General features: G+C 38.6%; 1 protein-coding gene across 1 annotated transcript; it reads left to right on the top strand.

Annotated features, from left to right (window-relative positions):
- Nucleotides 1–1,583: 1,583 nt before the first annotated feature.
- saga (S-antigen; retina and pineal gland (arrestin) a) lies at nucleotides 1,584–14,309 on the top strand. The gene is made up of 15 exons (XM_053329533.1): nucleotides 1,584–1,631; nucleotides 3,481–3,541; nucleotides 4,282–4,326; nucleotides 5,059–5,258; nucleotides 5,611–5,670; nucleotides 5,765–5,832; nucleotides 6,481–6,616; nucleotides 7,092–7,176; nucleotides 7,423–7,495; nucleotides 11,161–11,298; nucleotides 11,414–11,491; nucleotides 12,216–12,230; nucleotides 12,625–12,677; nucleotides 12,814–12,823; nucleotides 14,171–14,309. The coding sequence occupies exons 1-15, from the start codon at nucleotides 1,584–1,586 to the stop codon at nucleotides 14,295–14,297; spliced, it is 1,197 nt and encodes a 398-aa protein (XP_053185508.1). The 3' UTR covers nucleotides 14,298–14,309.
- The last annotated feature ends 4,070 nt before the right edge of the window (nucleotides 14,310–18,379 follow it).

Genomic DNA, 18,379 nt, shown 5'->3' on the forward strand with positions numbered 1-18,379 from the left:
TAGTCTTAGTTTTTCAGGTATTAAGAGAAAGCCTTGACTTGTAGAAGCTGAAAAGGATGAAAGAATGTGTGACACTAAATATGGTTTATTATCAAGTCCTTTTTAATTTCATTCTTTAACCACGGCTGCTGCAGGACAGGAAGTAACAAAGCTGAATTTATCTGCAATTCAGTTTAGTTTTAATTGGTGAGTGTTAGACCATTAACAGATTGAAAATACAAAGAACAAGTGGAAGTTCCCAAAGATGCCCCAATGCCTCTAAAAGTAGTTTTTTTATATCTATATATTAGGCAAATGATTCTGTTAGTGTGTGTGAGATCTTATATATTGCACTACACTCAGAAAAATGGCAAGGCAAATGTATTTAAGTATTTGTATAGAACATTTTAATAACTTTGATAGCTTTACATGAAACATAAAATGAACCAAGACAGAATATAAAAGCAACAGGTGGCAAAATAAAAAGACATTAAAAGTGTTAAATGATTATGATGCACCTGAACTTCATTGTATACACCAGTACAATGATAATAAAGTAAGTATATTATATTCTATTAGTTTCAGTACCTGAACAGTGACTGAACTGACGATGTTTATATGTTAATTTAGGGGGACAGCATTCATGCCTATCTCATCTCAGGGCTTTGAGCACTCAGTCTACACTTTATTATCATCTCTCTCTCTCTCTCTCTCTCTCTCTCTCTCTCTCTCTCTCTCTCTCTCTCTCTCTCTCTCTCTCTCTCTCTCTCTAATCTGACCCTGTTGTGCTGACTGAGGGGGAACCTGCTTCAATCCTCTCAGTCGGCTCATTCACAGGAAGTCTCAGTCTGCTCGGTCCATTGTGGTTTGTGGGGGTTGAAAGCACTGAGTAGTGAGGGTTGGTCAAAGTTCACAACTGGGTCACCCGATTGGCTGTAGGGACTCAGGGAAGGCTGTGACGGACAGCAGGTATTTACATATAGAGCTTCTCTGACCGACACCCGTCTCCTCCTCTGACCCAACAACACACCCTCCACTTCGCAACACAGGTGAGTGATTCTGATACTAAAAAACACATCTCTGCTGTAGAAAGATTTGTGGCCTTTTGTGTGTTTTTGTGTCTTAAAAATCTAAAGTGAGCTCAACTCTCTTCAGACTCTGTGTTAGAGTTAGGAAAACATACATCTCTCTGTTGGAAAGTCACTTCAGGTCTACAGGGTTGCCTTATCACAGGGAACAATGGCATCACCATGACAACCAATTGTAATGGTTAGTCAATGATTTGTGAAAGATGTATATGTAGGTTTAGTTAAGCCACATGATGGACTGTTGGATGTATGTTATGGATATATTATTATTAAGCTTTCTTTATTCTGGACCACTGACCTGTAATTAGGTGTTGAATAACCACAAGCTAATCCTTTAATCACGCCCCACTATAGAGCTCATTAAAGAAGTAAGTTGTAGCATTCATTAAACATTAATTGTCAAGAGAAACAAATGATTGGAGCTGTGATGATCTGTTTTAAGTCTTTAAAGATGCACTTTTGTCTTGTTTCTTTCTCTCAGGCACTTCTGACTCGCTGTCCTCAATCTGCACCAAGATGAGTCCAAAAAATGTTGTTTTCAAGAAGATCTGCAAGGACAAGTCGGTGAGTGAAACATCTCAATAATTTCACTCACAGGACCTGCAGACATGGTTTAAATCATAACAGCTATTCACAGTCTGATGTTGATTGTTAAAAACTACATGTTCCAGCTGCTGTACCTTGTTAGCTAACAGTCCAGTCACCTGTACATCTTCTAGACAGCTGGCTTCAGACCTGATAACAACACTGAGGACTTTCTGTAACTGTATGCAGTCGTTGGTCACCAAGTATCTCCAAGGCCAACTGCTGCTAAGACCTCAATGTCTCATATTCAGTGTTAGATTACTTGTTACATCAAAAAAGTTGTCTAAGTACTCCCAATGCATTAGTTTAAGTAATCAGATTGTTAGTTACATTTTTAGAAAGGTAATCCGTTATCTACTCCTGTAACTTTTGCCACAAGAAAACAAAATCCGCCACAAATTCGCACCATTACTACGTTTTTGGTTTATTATTTTGATTTTGTGCGAGGAAATAAGAGCAAGAACATAACAGTGACATGTAAGTTGTTCCTGGGTAACAAGAGCATGTTGGCATGTTGGCCTGTAGCAGTGATAGATGTGTTTAAAGGCCTGTGTGTAGTTTATAACTTGTATGTGAGCATCTGTTTGCGAAGCCACTAAAAAGGCCAATAAAAAAAAAAAGCTGTAAATGGGACATTATGTGTGTGTCCTTCCTGCCATTAGTGTAAACATTTACAGATTATGGGTCAGGCTTGGCTGTGTGATGATGGTTCAGTCATTATATTTAAAGGAGGTCTGGACTAAAACAACATGCATGAGGAATTATGAAGAGGTTTTCACTTTCGGTAATGCAAAAGTTCTCAAACTAGTTACTTTTTTCAGAAGGTAATGCTGTAATGTAACTAGTTACTAACTGCCTCAACAAAACATGACAATGAAACCAACTTTATTTGAGGATATTTGGAGAATCTCATAGTGCAAAACAAGACTTGGTTGTTCAGTATCTTTAAAGTAGCCTGCAGCTGTCTTTAGCTGATATCAATGACAGACAAGTTTTGTGGAAGGCACAGTTGATCTTGGCTCTGACTACTACTGGAGGGATTTGTTCTCCTTTCTGGTTAGAGATACAGATCCTCCAGAGTAAAACTAGGTTTAAATGATCTTTTATTCCAAATGCAGTAAATGAGCTTAATTTGCACTAAACCTTGACTGCAATGCTCAGCAGCACTTTATGATAGCTACCAATCCTTTATTTGGTTGTTTGCTGTAACTGTTGTGATTATTGTAATGTCCTCTTGCATGTTGTGTTTTTGCACCCTCTTCATTTAGAAATACTATCGGAGCTATTGAGGAAAATGTTGTGTATGCGTTTTAGTCTTTTATGATCAGATGCTTGATGCACCTGGCATTGACCCATGATCCTTAACCTGCTCTGACTCACCAAGTCTTCCCTCGGACATCGCTTTATAATAGTGACATCACATACATTAAGATCAATAAATGTTTTTCTCTCAATGAAGTTTCCATATGCAACTGAATTTAATTCTGTAAAGCGATTTAGCTGCTCGTCTGACTGATCCGCAGCAGGAGGTCAACACAAAGTCACAACGTGTATGGCCAGCTGAGCGATGTTTGTGATTGACAGCTTTCTGTCAGATTACAGAGCAGGCACAGCACTTTGCCCAGCTGAACACATCAAAATACAACTTCACTTACACAAAATGAGGAAGAAATGGAGAGAAAAAGCTTCTGATTCTGCTTCAGATCAGCTCATTAATCAGCTCATCAAGACAACAGTGCAGGATTTTGGCTCTTAAACTGTCTCTGTCTATGATGTCATGAGGAGTCCATAGATTAATGTCATCAATCTATCTGTTCTCCTGCTTCAGGTCGGAGTCTACATGGGGAAAAGAGACTTTGTTGACCACGGGGACTCCGTGGATCCAGTGGGTAAGTTTGTCCACACAAAAACAAACATCCTTGGACAGTAAAGCATCATACACACAGTGTGTCACAGCGGGGCTTACTCATTAAATATGAACTGGTCAGTGCTGACGATCTCATGGTTTTACAAAATCTTCCGTCACTGTTTTTAGTCAGTGCAGGTCTGATGATGGTCTGTAACAAGTCTGAAAATGATGACTTGGTCTTTAATGTTAGCTTTAATGTTTAGCTTCTGAAATCACAAAAGAGTATATGTGCTCTAACTATGTTCTTATTTTTCATTGTAATTAATGAAATAAAAAGCTGATATCAAAATGGTATCAAAAGTATGTATGCTAGTCATAAAATGCTTAACTTCCTGCAGGAGGAACCTCACATTGCGCAGTTCCTCACTCATGAACTCTGTATGTCTTTAATCTATGTTACACTTTTTTATTCTAGTGTTGATTTGACTGTAGTCACATCAGTTTTCTGTGTAATAGGATGAACTTCAGACTGAATAATAAACAAGTCAAATCCTTTTACTTGGATAAGAAACTGGAGGCTTCTGAACACATTTAAAATGTATGAAGTTCACTCATATTGTTTACGGTACAACTTTAGAGATGCTTATCTGTGTCCTGAGGTAGTTGTTGGAGGACATATTCTGATTATCCAGGTTACTAAAAGGGTTGAACTCAGTTTAAAAAAAATTTAAATTCCATTTTCATCACCTTAAGAGCTTTGACCTTCTGTTTTTCCACTAGATGGCGTCATCCTCATTGATCCTGAGGCTCTGCAGGGGAGGAAAGGTCAGTATCCACATACTGTTGTCTCTCAGCAATATTACAGGATGTTGTTACTGCTCACCTCACACACTCTTTCATTAATATGTATGGACAGTTTTTCCATCCTCACACATCTCTGATCTGTTTTCTATAAAGTCCAACAGGGGAAAGTAAGTCACATGGAGCCTTTATGGATGTTTTAGCCTTTATCCCTTAAGATCTCTTAAGTAGCTTAAAGGTTATCAAAGTAATTTAACTGCGCGTTGTCTGCCAACGTCACATATGGTCAAACAATAGACTCCATGTTTTTATTGCTGCACCACATGGAAATATTCTAGGCGTCTGAACATTATAATCAATATATTTACTGAAAATAGCTTTAAAAGGTTCAAGAAACGCAGAAGTAGTTATTCAGATTTTCATGCATTCTACTACCATAATACATCTACTTTCATCATTTCTTATGTTGGATTTGTACCTTAATTAATTAATAAATAAGGACATAAGCAGATTTATTTACTGAGTTGTCTAATGCCACAAACGTACTGTATGTGTAGCCTAAACTAACTTGTCTCTAGAAAAGTGTGTTAATGCTATAAACACAAACTTATGCAATTATACAAAATTCGAATGGACAAATACATATTATGAAAATAAACAGATGTACAGATTGGATTTAAAATGGTTATCAATGCTGAGTTTCTGAACACAGGAAGCCTTCAGGAGGTTTTATTAATGAGCTGTTTGTCCTTCCAGTGTTCGTCACCCTGTCCTGCATCTTTCGCTACGGCAGAGATGACATGGATGTGATGGGGATAGCGTTCCGCCGGGAGCTTTTCCTGTCCACCCGCCAGGTCTACCCACCTCTGCAGGACCGTGAGAAGGGGGTCCACACGAGAATCCAGGCCAAACTGCTCCGCAAGCTGGGAGACAACTCCTACCCTTTTTTCTTCGAGGTGAGACTCACATGAAGGAACTCTTAGAAAGTCTACACTGGCAATAAGTAGGGAAATAATATTTAACCTTTACATACTGTTCAGGCTCAAACTGAACCCATTTTTACATTTGAGAGCAGTAAAAACACCTAAACACTCTTATCTATCTTTTTGTTAACTTTAGACCGATTTATGCATGATGTTAATCCTTTTTTCTGGCTGTATGCTAAGCTAAGAGACTCTTTGGGCAATGTGCACTTTACATATAATGAAGTCCATCCGGCTATTTTCTAAAGAAGTGCATTGAATTGCATACATTTGCACAAAGAGAAAGAAGTCTTGTTTGACTGACGATGTGCTTTTGTCTCCTCAGTTTCCCGACAACCTGCCTTGCTCAGTGGGTCTCCAACCAGCAGCCAACGATGTCGGCAAGGTAAGAGCCTGTCTGAGGAGTCAAACTGTACCAATCTGCCACATGTGATGTGACCACATCACTGGACGATAACAGCTCTTCCCTTCTTCTGCAGCAATGTGCTGTGGAGTTTGAGATCAAAGCGTTCAGCGCTGAGAGCCAGGACGCCAAAGTACGCAAACGGTGAGTAGCAGCTTATCAGTCCTGAAGGTACTGATTACATTTTTCTTGAAACAGATTAATTGTACAATGCAGTTCCAGTTCTTCACTCCAAACTGATTTGGAAAGATGTCTCCTGTTCAACACACACACACACACACACACACACACACACACACACACACACACACACACACACACACACACACACACACACACACACACACACACAAACACACACAAACACACACAAACACACACAAACACACACAGGGTTTTTATTACTTTACGTCTTCATGGTAGAAACATTGATTGTGGAGACTTTAAACACTGATCAGGTTCATCTTCTGTCCTGTTGACACAGACACAGATTATCTGCAGGTCTAGAACAGAACAAAAAAACATTAATTTGCGTTCCCTCCAAAAGAAACAGCCTCAGAAGGTATTTAAAAGTCTTAAAATTTCATTCACAAAGATCCTAAAGTTCTAGGACCTTTCATCAGCAGGAGGATTTATTGATATTGTTCATATTTTGACAGTAAAACAGGTATTCAAATGTCTTAAAATCTAAATGGTCTTTTGATAATAATAAAAATTGGTTGTGATAGTAATAAGTCTCACCCAGACTCTGCATGTTATCATTTCTACATCTTTCTCTGCTTTGTCCAACAGGAGCTCAGTGAAGCTGATGCTCAGGAAAGTCCAGTACGCTCCTGAAGGCGAAGGAGAGGCACCATGTGTGGAAACCACCCGAGACTTTGTCATGTCGGACAAACCGCTGCATGTCAAGGCCAGTCTGGACAAAGAGGTGAGTCGCTTCATAAACACTCAAAACACTTCCAGTCACTGTTTTTTCACACTAAAGGCATTCAGCAGCCATCAGTCAGTTACTTTCTCATCAGCTACTGCATCCAAAGTCTAAAATCCCAATGAATCATATTCTTCAATTGCTCATAAATCCTACAGTCACTCCTCCATCTCCAATGACAACACTTAACCATTTGGCCTCTTTATCACTTCCAGTATTTGGTACATTCCCTTTCAGTGAAGATTGTGTCGCTTGTCAAGTGTTTCGCGTCTTATCAATTTGTTTTCTAAAATGTAAATTTGTTTTATCCTTGGTAAAAGTATCTTACTAATGTACATTTGTTTTATGATATATAAAAGTGTTTTCCAAAATGTAAATTTGTCTTAAACTACAAATTGAGGAAATAACCCCATTATTGCAGATAAGTTTTATGTTTATGGATGTTTACCTTGCTGCTGTTGTTTCCCGTTTCCAGATTTATTACCATGGCGAGACCATCAAAGTGCACGTCAACGTCACGAACAGCTCCAACAAAAACATCAAGAACATCATCGTCTCTGGTAAACATGATACTTATTGCTCATATGTTTATTGTTAGTGCAAAAGCAAAGAGCAGGTAGTACTTGAAAAACATTGAAACACTGTAGTATGGAGATGTATTGAAGTTACATCTCCATGAAGCCTGAACAGCATCAAAATGTTTGAACTTTGTCAAATGTTGTCAAATCAAACAAACAAGAAAACTGAGCTGGTTCAAATATAATTTCTTTGACATGTTTCTTTGTGTCTCCACTCATCTTCATCAGTGGATCAAATCTCCACAGTGGTGTTGTACTCCAACGACAGCTACGTGAAATCTGTGGCCATCGAGGAATTTGGGTAATGGTCAACACACACTACATTTTACAAAATAACATCATTACATCATTAAATTCAAGTTTCTGTACATCAGACTCTACCTGAGGGAAACACATCTGAATGAAACCTAAAGCCGTCATGGAGTTTGTTGAACATTAACAGAATGTCACCTTGAAACATTTCTGGTCTCTAAGTGTTATTCTGTTATCAGTTTAAATAAAAATGACCTCTGGACTGATAACATTTGGCTCACCTGACAAAAAACAGCAAACTGATATTATTCCACCTCTGGGAGAAGGAGGAGGAGGAATTCGCCTTCAGAACAAACTCACAGTTTGCTCCCAAAGCCGAAGGAGGGAGGACTGCTGACCACTGCACTCACTGAAGTTTACCAAGAAGAAAGACCAACTTCCATTGAAATCTTCAGAGCAGAAAGGAGTAACAGGAATACTGACGGTTTACTACTACTACTACTACTACTACTACTACTACTACTACTACTACTACCCTCTACTTGCCATGGCTTCCATGTTGGAGAGGGATCTCTGCTGTCCTGTCTGTCATGACATCTATAAAGATCCTGTCATTCTGTCATGTTGCCACAGCTTCTGTAGAGTCTGCCTGCAGAGCTGGTGGACAGAGAGAGCAATCCACGAGTGTCCAGTTTGCAAAAGGAAAGCTTCAAAGGAATTCCCTCCTGCTCATTTTATGTTAAGGAACCTTTGTGAGGCCTTCATACAAGAGAGAGATCAGAGAGCTTCTGCAGGCTCAGAGGCTCTCTGCAGTCTGCACTCTGAGAAACTCAAACTCTTCTGTCTGGACCATCAGCAGCCAGTGTGTGTCGTATGTCAGCATGCAGAAACACACACCAACCACAGATTCAAACCCATCGATGAAGCTGCACAACAACACAAGAAGGAACTTGAGAAAACTCTGGAGCCCTTAAAGGCGAAGTTGAAGGATTTTGATCAAGTTAAAGCAAAGTTTGATCAAACAGCAGAACACATTAAGGTCCAGGCTCGACACACAGAGAGGCAGATTAAGGATCAGTTTAAGAAGCTTCACCAGTTTCTAGAAGAGGACGAGGAGGCCAGGATGGCTGCTCTGAGGGAGGAAGAGGAGCAGAAGAGTCAGATGATGAAGGAGAAGATGGAGGCTCTGAGCAGAGAGATAGCAGCTCTTTCACACACAGTCAGAGCCACAGAGGAGGAGCTGAGAGCTGAAGACGTCTCATTCATGTTAAACTACAAGGCTGCAGTGGAAAGAGTCCAGCGCTGCCCCCTGCTGGACGATCCAAGGCTAGGCACCAGAGCTCTGATAGACCAGGCCAAACACCTGGGAAACCTGACCTTCAACATCTGGAACAAAATGAAGGAGATGGTCTCCTACATTCCTGTGATTCTGGACCCAAACACCGCTAATCCAAACCTCATTCTGTCTGAAGATCTGACCAGTGTGAGACGAGGAGAGGAGCAGCAGCTTCCTGAAAACCCGGAGAGGTTTGGGGACTATGTTGCTTTGCTGGGCTCTGAAGGCTTTAACTCAGGGACACACAGCTGGGACGTCGAGGTGGGAGATGGCACGAGATGGGCACTGGGTGTGTTGACAGAGACCGCAGAGAGGAAAGGAACCATACAGTCTGGATTATGGAGAGTTCGATACTCTGACGGTGAACACAGCGCAGTCTCCGCTTCAGATCCACCCACGGCTCTCCAGCTGAAGACGAAGTTTCAAAGGATCCAAGTGAATCTGGACTGGGACAGAGAGACGTTGTCGTTCACAGATCCTGATACTAACACACACATACACACCTTCACACACACCTTCACTGAAAGACTGTTTCCATTTATTTACACTGGAAATAAAATCCCTGTGAAGATTTTACCAGGAAAGGTCTTTGTGAACGTGGAACATTGTTAAATCAGATTATTTGGAAAAAAAACTTGAATACATTAGTGTCACATCCTGTCAGGACATTCCTGTTTTATTTTGAAATATTTTCTCCTTGTGTTTTTGTTATCTTTACTTCCTGTGTTAGCTTGCGTTGGATGATTACCTCATGTGTTTCACCTGTGTTCAGTTCGTACTCATCACTTGTGTTTAAGATCAATTCAGCCCTGCTTTCGATTTTTGAATTAAATATTTAAAAAGGTATAAGGAATAGGATTCTTTATATATAACTCTGTTCATCTTCTGATCCACACTCCAGTCCAGTAGGTGGCAGCAAACTCACCTTTAAGCTAGATGCCAACTGTCAATAAATCTCCATAGAAGAGGAAGCATTCCGTTTTTTTCAGTTCAAAGTCTAACCTTTACTTGGGACCCTTTCTAGCACTGATAGGGAGAAAATCAGGTCTTTTAATACGGAGGTGCAGTAAAAACAACACCAGGACAAAGCAGAACTTTGGAGGCTTAACTGACTGGAAACTGAACTTTGATACACAAGTGATAATTACAAACTGGGCACAGGTGAGTAAAATAAGACACAGGTGGAACACATTAAGTAATCAACAAAGGCGGGAAAACACAGGAAGTAAAGATAACGAAAAGACAAGGAGAAAATATTTCAAAATAAAACAGCTACTAAAACTAAGAGTCCAAGTCCTGATGGGACACAAGAGCAAAAAAAACAAACATTATCTGGTTCCACCTTTTCCTTTGTGAGGATTTGCAGCATTTTACAGACCAAATGATTAATTGACTTATCAAGAAAGTAATTGGCAGATTGATTGATAATGAAAGCTGGAGCTGAAGTCAAACACAGGTTGGAGGATGTGTTGATAGATGAACACACTCTGAAATAACTCTGTCAATCACAGTGAAACAAAACCTCAAAGACTCAACAAGAAGAAACATCTTCTCCAAGAAATCATACAGTTGTTGTTGTTGTAATGTGTTTAAGAGTTTCAAGAATAGACCGTTAGACGCTGTTTTGTTATCTTAAAAAAAAGGATAAGATTATATACAACCAGTCTGAGTGTGGAGGTGTATGTTGTTCTGTAGGAGCCTGGTGTCATTTTAATGTGATTTTAATAAACATGTCACATTATCTTTTCTGCTGCAGACTTTCATACAGTATAAAGCAGCTGTCGGCCATAAATACTGTAATATTTAATCACATTTATAGATTAATATACTGCTGACATTCCTGCTTTAACCACATTAAATGTTCATTTTAATGACGATTTACTTTAATCTCCATAACAGCAAGAGTAAGCAATTACACGTTGATTTAAATATAACATAATAGAAATTTGAAAAATAAGCAAGCTTAAAAAAGAAAAATTACACTCATATTAAGATCTGATTTTTCGCAAACACTTATTATATCATGCTTCCATTAATCCATGATTATTTATTTATATATGATTTTTGTTGCAATAAAGTAAAGAAAGCCTCACTGGTTCTTTTATTTTAACTAGCCTGACCTTTATTTAAATTGTGCAGTGAAGGAACATTTCATCATGTCTTGCTTTGTGTTTTAAAATTCAGCTGTGAACTGGGGTTTGAAAACCTCTCAGTGAATCAGGAGGATATTTAATATTCGGATAATTTCCCTGACGTCATTAATCATTGGTAGAACTGCCAGTACGATGGTTGATTGCATTGGTTGTGATGTGTTTGTGTTTCATCAGGTTGTTTTCTGTGTTATGACGTGTGTGTGTGTGTGTCTCTTCCTGTCTCAGTGATACGGTGGCTGCTGGAGCGTCTCTGCAGAAAGACTACTTACTGCTGCCGCTGCTGGCCAATAACAGGGAGAGGCGGGGCATCGCACTGGACGGCAAACTCAAGCATGAAGACACCAACTTAGCATCATCGAGCATGTGAGTGAACAACCAGAGATACAGCCGGCTTCTTTAAACGTTTCTACACTGAACTGTCAGCTGAGTCAGTGAGGTAGAGTCATGTGTCTTTATGAGACCTTGTGATCTCTTTCAGTGTCAAGGAAGGAGTGCTGAAGGAGGTGATGGGAATCCTGGTTTCATACAGAGTCATGGTGAAGCTCATCGTTGGAGGGTCAGTCGTGTCTGTGTGTGTGTGTGTGTGTGTGTGTGCGTGTGCGTGCGTGTGTGTGTGTCAGTATTATTCCTTAGCGTGACTACACAGTGGGATAACAGTCTTGCATGTCACAAAAAACTTCATGCAAGCAGAGAAATGTTATCCACCTGCTCCGCTCTTATGATTTGAACATGTAGCCAAACAAAAATGGTTGGTTCCAGTTGTACTCAGATCTGGAATGAACCCTGAAGTCAGATTTACCAGCCCCGACCTTAAAACCCAAGATGACCAACCTGTGCATCAACAGTGTACAAGTTGTAGAAGACCAATGTGTTTTCAGCGTACATCCTTCATCAGGGTCATTATAACAAATATATACGTACATATATATGGACCAATGACCAATATGCATCCAGACAGTTGTATACTACAAGTGTTGCTGGAATTTGACTAAGTCGAAATTTTGATGCTGCCTGTTTTTGGTCACTGAGACTCTAAATCAGCTGTTTGTGTCACAGTACGTTTCTGAATGAAAGCTGTCTTAAAGCATTTTGTTAAGTATCTTTTTAAAGCTGTGAAATGATACTGTGGAAACGTTTCTTATGTTATTTCGATGCTTCGACCTGCTGCCATCCTCAATGTTTGCTCTGTCGGTGTGCATCATCATCATCATCATCATCTTCATCTTTTCTCCAACAATTAAAACTCATCTTGTTTGTCTCCTTCTTGGCCATGCTCACAGGATGATGGGATCAACGTGAGTCACTGTCTGTTTGTCTTCATCAATAATAGAGACCCCCTTTATTTAAGGATAGAAAATGACTGAATGTTTCTGGTTCTCAAACCTTTCCTCAGGCCTCAAATGATTATATATTTAAGATTTAGACTTTTAAAGCTATTAAAGAGGACTAGTCATAACTTTTGTTGTTAGATTGTGTTATTTTTATACTGTCCTGATGTTGAGTGTCTGTGTTAAACATGGAACTGAGGTCCTGCATAAAGGACCAGTATAAGATAAATAAGGAGTAGAGCCTCAGAATAATAATAAGAACAGAACCTTATCAGTGCAAACACATTTGTATTGTTCATGATGTATTGTGAATAAACCTGTTAAAACAGTTCCAGTGAGAAATGTTTGGTTTGTGTTGCAGTGAGGTCGGCCTGGAAGTTCCCTTCAAACTGATGCATCCTAAACCTGATGCAGGTAAGCAAACATACACATGATGTCACTGTGTGTGTTTTAAACGTGATTTGTTGTGTTATGGTCAGATGAGAGAAAGTCAAACTGAATCTGAACCTTCCTGGTTTTTCTCTGCTTGTTTCTCTCTTGCTGCTTGCAGTGAAGGACAGGTAAGATGGATTAGAGTAGATCAATAAAGTCTTGTTCTACTGACTCGGGTGTTTCACTGTAAGATCAGATAGCAGGTCTACTTGTTGTGCCTCAGGATGAACACTCTGTTTATTGTGACAGTCGGTGTAAATATCTATTGTTGTGGCTTTTGTTCAGTGCATCCAGGGATTAGATCAACTTCCAGGATCTTTATCACTTTGTCAGCTCCTTTTTGTTTTGGCCTTCAGTCACCTTAGTTCCTGTTTATATTCCTGTGCCTCCATCGGCGGATTTCCTTAGTTTGTCTCCAGCTTTTGCTTGTTCTCACATTTTATTGGTTTCGGTTCAGACAGTTACAGCAAAAGAGAGAAGTTTAAAAAGCTGACACCCACCCAGTTTAAAGATGGCCTTAGTTTTATAGAGAATTACATGATGGCATCTAACTGATATCACACACTTAGGTCATGTGATGATATCTGAGCCAGTTAACTTGCCAGCAGTGAGGTCATGTTAAAAAAACCTTCAACAGCCTTTTTTAGAGTTCACATTATATTGTCACACATACTCTTCACAGGTCAATAAAACACTCATGTTCCATAATAAAGAATAAGTTTGATAACATATGCATCATATTTAGATCAACCAGGTCCAGTTCACTGGAAAAGTTTATTGGGAAACCGGGAAGCATAATTCATGTTACATCTGTGGTTCTCCTGCTGTGACATCAATATGTTAATACTGGTATGATTATTGATTAGTTTTTCCTTCTGTGACATGTTAAAATGTCTGCTGCAGTGTCACCTGAATATACTGATGCTGCCAATGTTATTAACAATAACAGAAAGTCCCCTTTGATCCAAGTGAAAATCTGCCAATGAGGTCATCACATGTGACTTCATACGTTTTAGCTACTATCAAATCAAACCTCAGAACTAGTTTTAAACAGAGATTTAAGCTTGTTTGCTTTCAGATTCAAGAAATTCAGAAATTGAAGTTAAAGATGATTGAAACTAGAATAAAGTCATCTTAGATTAAGAGTTGTAGTGTGTGTCGACCTTTTTTAACTCATCTCAGTTTAGGAATGATTAGCTTCAAACACTTCAGTTATGATCTGATTTTCCAAATAAGTAAATCAACCTTATGTTCTCATGATACAGTAGTGTGATAATCGTGCAATAGACTTTTCAGACTTGTTTCTTGTCAGCTCTCGTGCATATTTGTCTTTGATAAGAAAAGATAAGGTTTCATAATAATCATGAATTGTTCTAACTTTCTTGAATTTCCTTTCCACTATGTGAGAACTCCTGCTTCTGTGCCGCTGACAGTAAATGCTAAAAGTTCTCCTCTAACTGTGTCATCGTCTGCAGTGAGATGGAGGAGGAGATACTTTTCCAGGAGTTCAAACGCTCCTACCTGAAGGGGATTATCGGCGATGATGACGAAGAGGAGGGCAACGTGTCGGGAGGTGACGACATGGCGCCCAAAGAGAAATAAGAGGTGGGAGTGAATCAGGGCGTCGACGGCTGGAATAAAGACAACTGGGAGTCATTGAGTCATTTCAGAGTTCGACAGTTAGAAAAACGTTAAATTTGAGGACCATACCTGCGATTTTGCTTGTTTTAGTTCTTTAATCAATCAGCTGTTCATCACTGAGCTTCCTTTAAACCTCCATTGATAATATATTATTTTTGTTAGACCTATTTTAACACACACATTACACATTATTTATGTTTCCAATAAGGTTTACACATGACTCAAATGTTGTATCATCGCAAGCTTTATTTGTGATGAGAGAGGAGAGAACATGCTTTACTTCGTCAATGCAGTAACCCTGAAGTGGCTTTTATCCACCAGGGTCAGAAAGACTAAACTAAACGACATTATTAACCCTGATTATTATTATTTAGTTATGTCTAACCTCTTAACAATCAGCTGCCTACTTGCACAGAGCAACACGACCATCCCATTAGAGAGATGGTTGTGTCCACCTGATGATATATTCACTCTTTTACCTCCGTTTTGGTCTCCACCAGCTCCAGAGACACTTTCACTATTATTATTTGATATAACTTACTTATAAAATATTATCCTAAATTACATTCTCTGGCCAACATCTGCTGACAAACATGCAAAACCACTGCTACGGTCCTTTTTTTAAAGTAAAATGTGTAAAGTATATTTTTAACTTTTTGTTTGTTTCTAGTGCTTTTGTATTTTTAGTAATGTACCTGCTGACTTTTAACTGCACGTTTGAGATTTGATGTAGTTTTCAGGCGACATCACGAGTCATCAGTTCATTTTCCAGTGTTTCCAACAGAGTGTGTTGTGACAGACTGAGCAAGGCTGGAGAATGCAAAAACAAAAAAGTTGGTTGGTGAAGTTGAAGTTAAATTAAGTTTGATATGGACCCATAATAGCGGCTCTTAATTTGAATAGTTTTCATGTCAGAAAGCTGTGATGATGTCCAACCAATCCTTTCATTTAAGGGTATAAATACTACAAAGATGAGACAAATTCCAAACTTTCATAAATAATGTGGATAAGAAGCATTTGCAGACGGCTGGGTTAACTGTTCACTCGGCTCTGGAGGAAATGAACACACTGTTCAGATTTACTGTAGTAACATTTACATAGACGGCTACGCTGTGTTTGGCATTTAAAGGCGATGTGATGTTCTGTGCGACTGCAGTTTGAACTCTGTGACAATAAAAGCTGATTGAGCCATTTTTGCATTAAGTGCTGTTTTCTTGATTTAATATAGTTTCTCAGTTGGTCACATGATGCACAGAGGGTTCATAATATGGTAAATATGTATTAATATGTATTTAATTAAGTACGTTTATTGTAATACTTTAACTACATAAAGCTCATAATACTTTTATGCAGGACTTTTACTTGTAATGGAGTATTTTGTATTTTGCTTTCTTGGTACTTTTACTCAGGTAAAGGCTCTGAATACCTCTTACATTTGGTGCTCTGGTGAGTTTCTTTCATCAGGACAGTGTACTTTTTAATTGATTCATTTATGTTTGGTTTGGACACATGAGATTGTTTAAATAATATAGACTCATCAGTAGATTTATATGAATAAGTATATTTTCTATGTTTCGCAATGTTTTTATGAAAAAACTTTAAACCGCTGAAGAATCAGTTGAACACCAAGCTCCAGAGTAATTTAATTTTTAATTTCAGAAAAAAAATCACAGAAATGCACAAAACAAAAACATGATCACTGAAAACATTTATGTGAGGGCTGACGATGAGATTTTATCCATATTGCATCTCATTTGATCGGACTCAGATCACCGTTGTTAATTGTCCAATCACATGTCCAGAATCATCCGAAGGTGTCCTATCGTGCTCAAGTACGTTTCACGCTTCTCTTTTAAATGTGTTTTATTTTCACCATGAGAGGTATAATACATGAAAATAAGGCATTTCATTAATAGTATTAATTCTAAACTGTGGTGAGAAGTCTCATTAATCCTTCTTAGTTGTAATGTAAATATCAGTATTTTTTACTGATTTAGTTTTGTATTTCCAGATATTGTCTCATGATTCTCTATAAACAGAGCAGGACACTACCTCTACATGGCTCAGTGAGTCATCTTCAGCCTTCAGTCTTGTTTCCTTCCCAGCATCTCTCCTTACCTGCTCGTCTGCTTCTTCTCCGTTTAAACCTTTGTTTTGACTTAACTCTAAAGCACAGTGCTGATTCACATATTTACATTTTCTATCAAAAATAAAAGTCCTATTACAATCTTTGCTGCCAAATCAGTGCTCTAATTAAAAGCAAAACATTACTTTGGCACATTCATTTTGGGAACAAATATCTCATCTAAATCAAAGCCTGTGATGTAATGTATTATGTACCTCACCTGCATTTAACTGCTAACAAAAATAAACAGGGAAACACAACTGCAAGAATATAAGGACTGTACTTGAACTTGGAGTTCAAGATTCAAGGGAAATTCAGTTTTGTATAAAAACGCAAGTCATAGTTTCGCTGCAACTCCGGCAGCCACCTGAGTTCTGACCTGACTCTGTTGTTGCTTGGTGCCATGACAATTCTGAGATGAAGCTGGCACGCAAGTTTGTGGCTGTAAGGGAGTTTAGCAGAACATCTTAATGGCCACAATTGCTGTAGAGATCATGGGTCTGCTGGAAACAGCCTTAAATAGGAGTTCAAACTGTTCAAAAGAATACATGCCTAAAATGGGACAATAGTGAGTTTTCTGGATTGACCCGCAGTTTGAAGCAGAAGTAGAAGTAGAAGTAATGTTTTACAAGTATTTTCTTGTCCTCTTTGGGTTGTAAAGCTGGCAGACCTAACCTAAATATTGACAAGCCAGAACTATATCAACCCAGGTCAGCTGAATATTCCTTTAATCCCCAATGTTCAGGCCATCCACACAGGAAAAAACAGAGGGGGATGTTTCTGTGTGAGATGTTTCTTTCCCGTTGGTGGACAAATACGTCCAGTGAGAATTACTCTGAATCTGCTGTAAAATTTTTGAACTCTACTTCAGACACAGTTATTTTTTGCCTGAAATATGACGTTTCCTGAATGTGACAAAAATAAAATGTCAGACAAACTGTGATGGAAACAAACACTTTGATTGCAATTTAATGTAATTTTTTCTCAAGCATCAAATGTAATGCATCAACATGTAAAAAGAGGAGGTGATAAAAGCACTAAAGCTAAGCTGCAAACAGCTGATCCCATGGCGATTAAAAATCAGTTCAAGAGAATGCAAAGTGCTTTGAAAACACTTACCATCCGAGCAGGCCTGAACATCTATAGCCGATTGAAAAACTTTGTGGCTAGGTCAGCTAAATAGCTGTTTATTAAAATAAGTGCATGATCAAATCAGATGTCAAGCTGGCACATGTAAGCCTACATGCATTTTCATAATTCAGTAAGTGTTGAATCATTGTATGAGTGAATTTATCTCCACATTTAAAGGGGGGTATTTTCCCACTTAATTTCCATATAACATCTCTTAAGTTCTTTAAGAATCCTATCAAGTAGTTGTTTGGTTTGCAGAACTCCCACAAAATGTCTTGTCAATTCATAATGATATAATAATTATAATTTAGTCCGGTATCTTAGTGTGCAAATATTTGTTTATTGCGCGAAACACAAGCTAGAGCTGAGACTGATGGGAATCAACTGCTCTGCAGGTATTTGGTCATAAATTATAGTATTGGACAATGTATTGACCTGATGATGGAAAGTCAGGATCACCAAAGTTATTACAATTCATCCTGAGGGGAACATGAGCCTGTGTACCAATTTCAGGACAATCCACTCAATAATTGAGAGAAAAAAATGACTGGATATTAAATCACTTGCTTGAATAATGCTAGTTCATCAGATAAGACGAGTCAGGATTATTCGTTATATGACTTGTAAAGTCATATAACTTCTTTGACAGAAAGCTCCACCTCAAAAAACTGGATAATTCTGTTTCTCTATAATACCCCTCCTTTAAATGTGCAGTTATAAACACAGAGTGTTTGATTGGGTATGTGCGGATGCTTCGTCTAAAAATGTGCTTCTGACCGACTAAAGC

This window comes from Scomber japonicus, chromosome 12 (assembly GCF_027409825.1).
Source record: "Scomber japonicus isolate fScoJap1 chromosome 12, fScoJap1.pri, whole genome shotgun sequence".
NCBI classification, from domain to species: Eukaryota; Metazoa; Chordata; class Actinopteri; order Scombriformes; family Scombridae; genus Scomber; species Scomber japonicus.

Coding starts and splice junctions, on each gene's coding strand:
- saga (XM_053329533.1), top strand. CDS start 1,584: ATGAGTCCAAAAAATGTTGTTTTCAAGAAGATCTGCAAGGACAAGTCG. Junction 4,327..5,058: donor GGCTCTGCAGGGGAGGAAAG/GTCAGTATCCAC, acceptor TTGTCCTTCCAG/TGTTCGTCACCCTGTCCTGC. Junction 11,299..11,413: donor AACTTAGCATCATCGAGCAT/GTGAGTGAACAA, acceptor GATCTCTTTCAG/TGTCAAGGAAGGAGTGCTGA.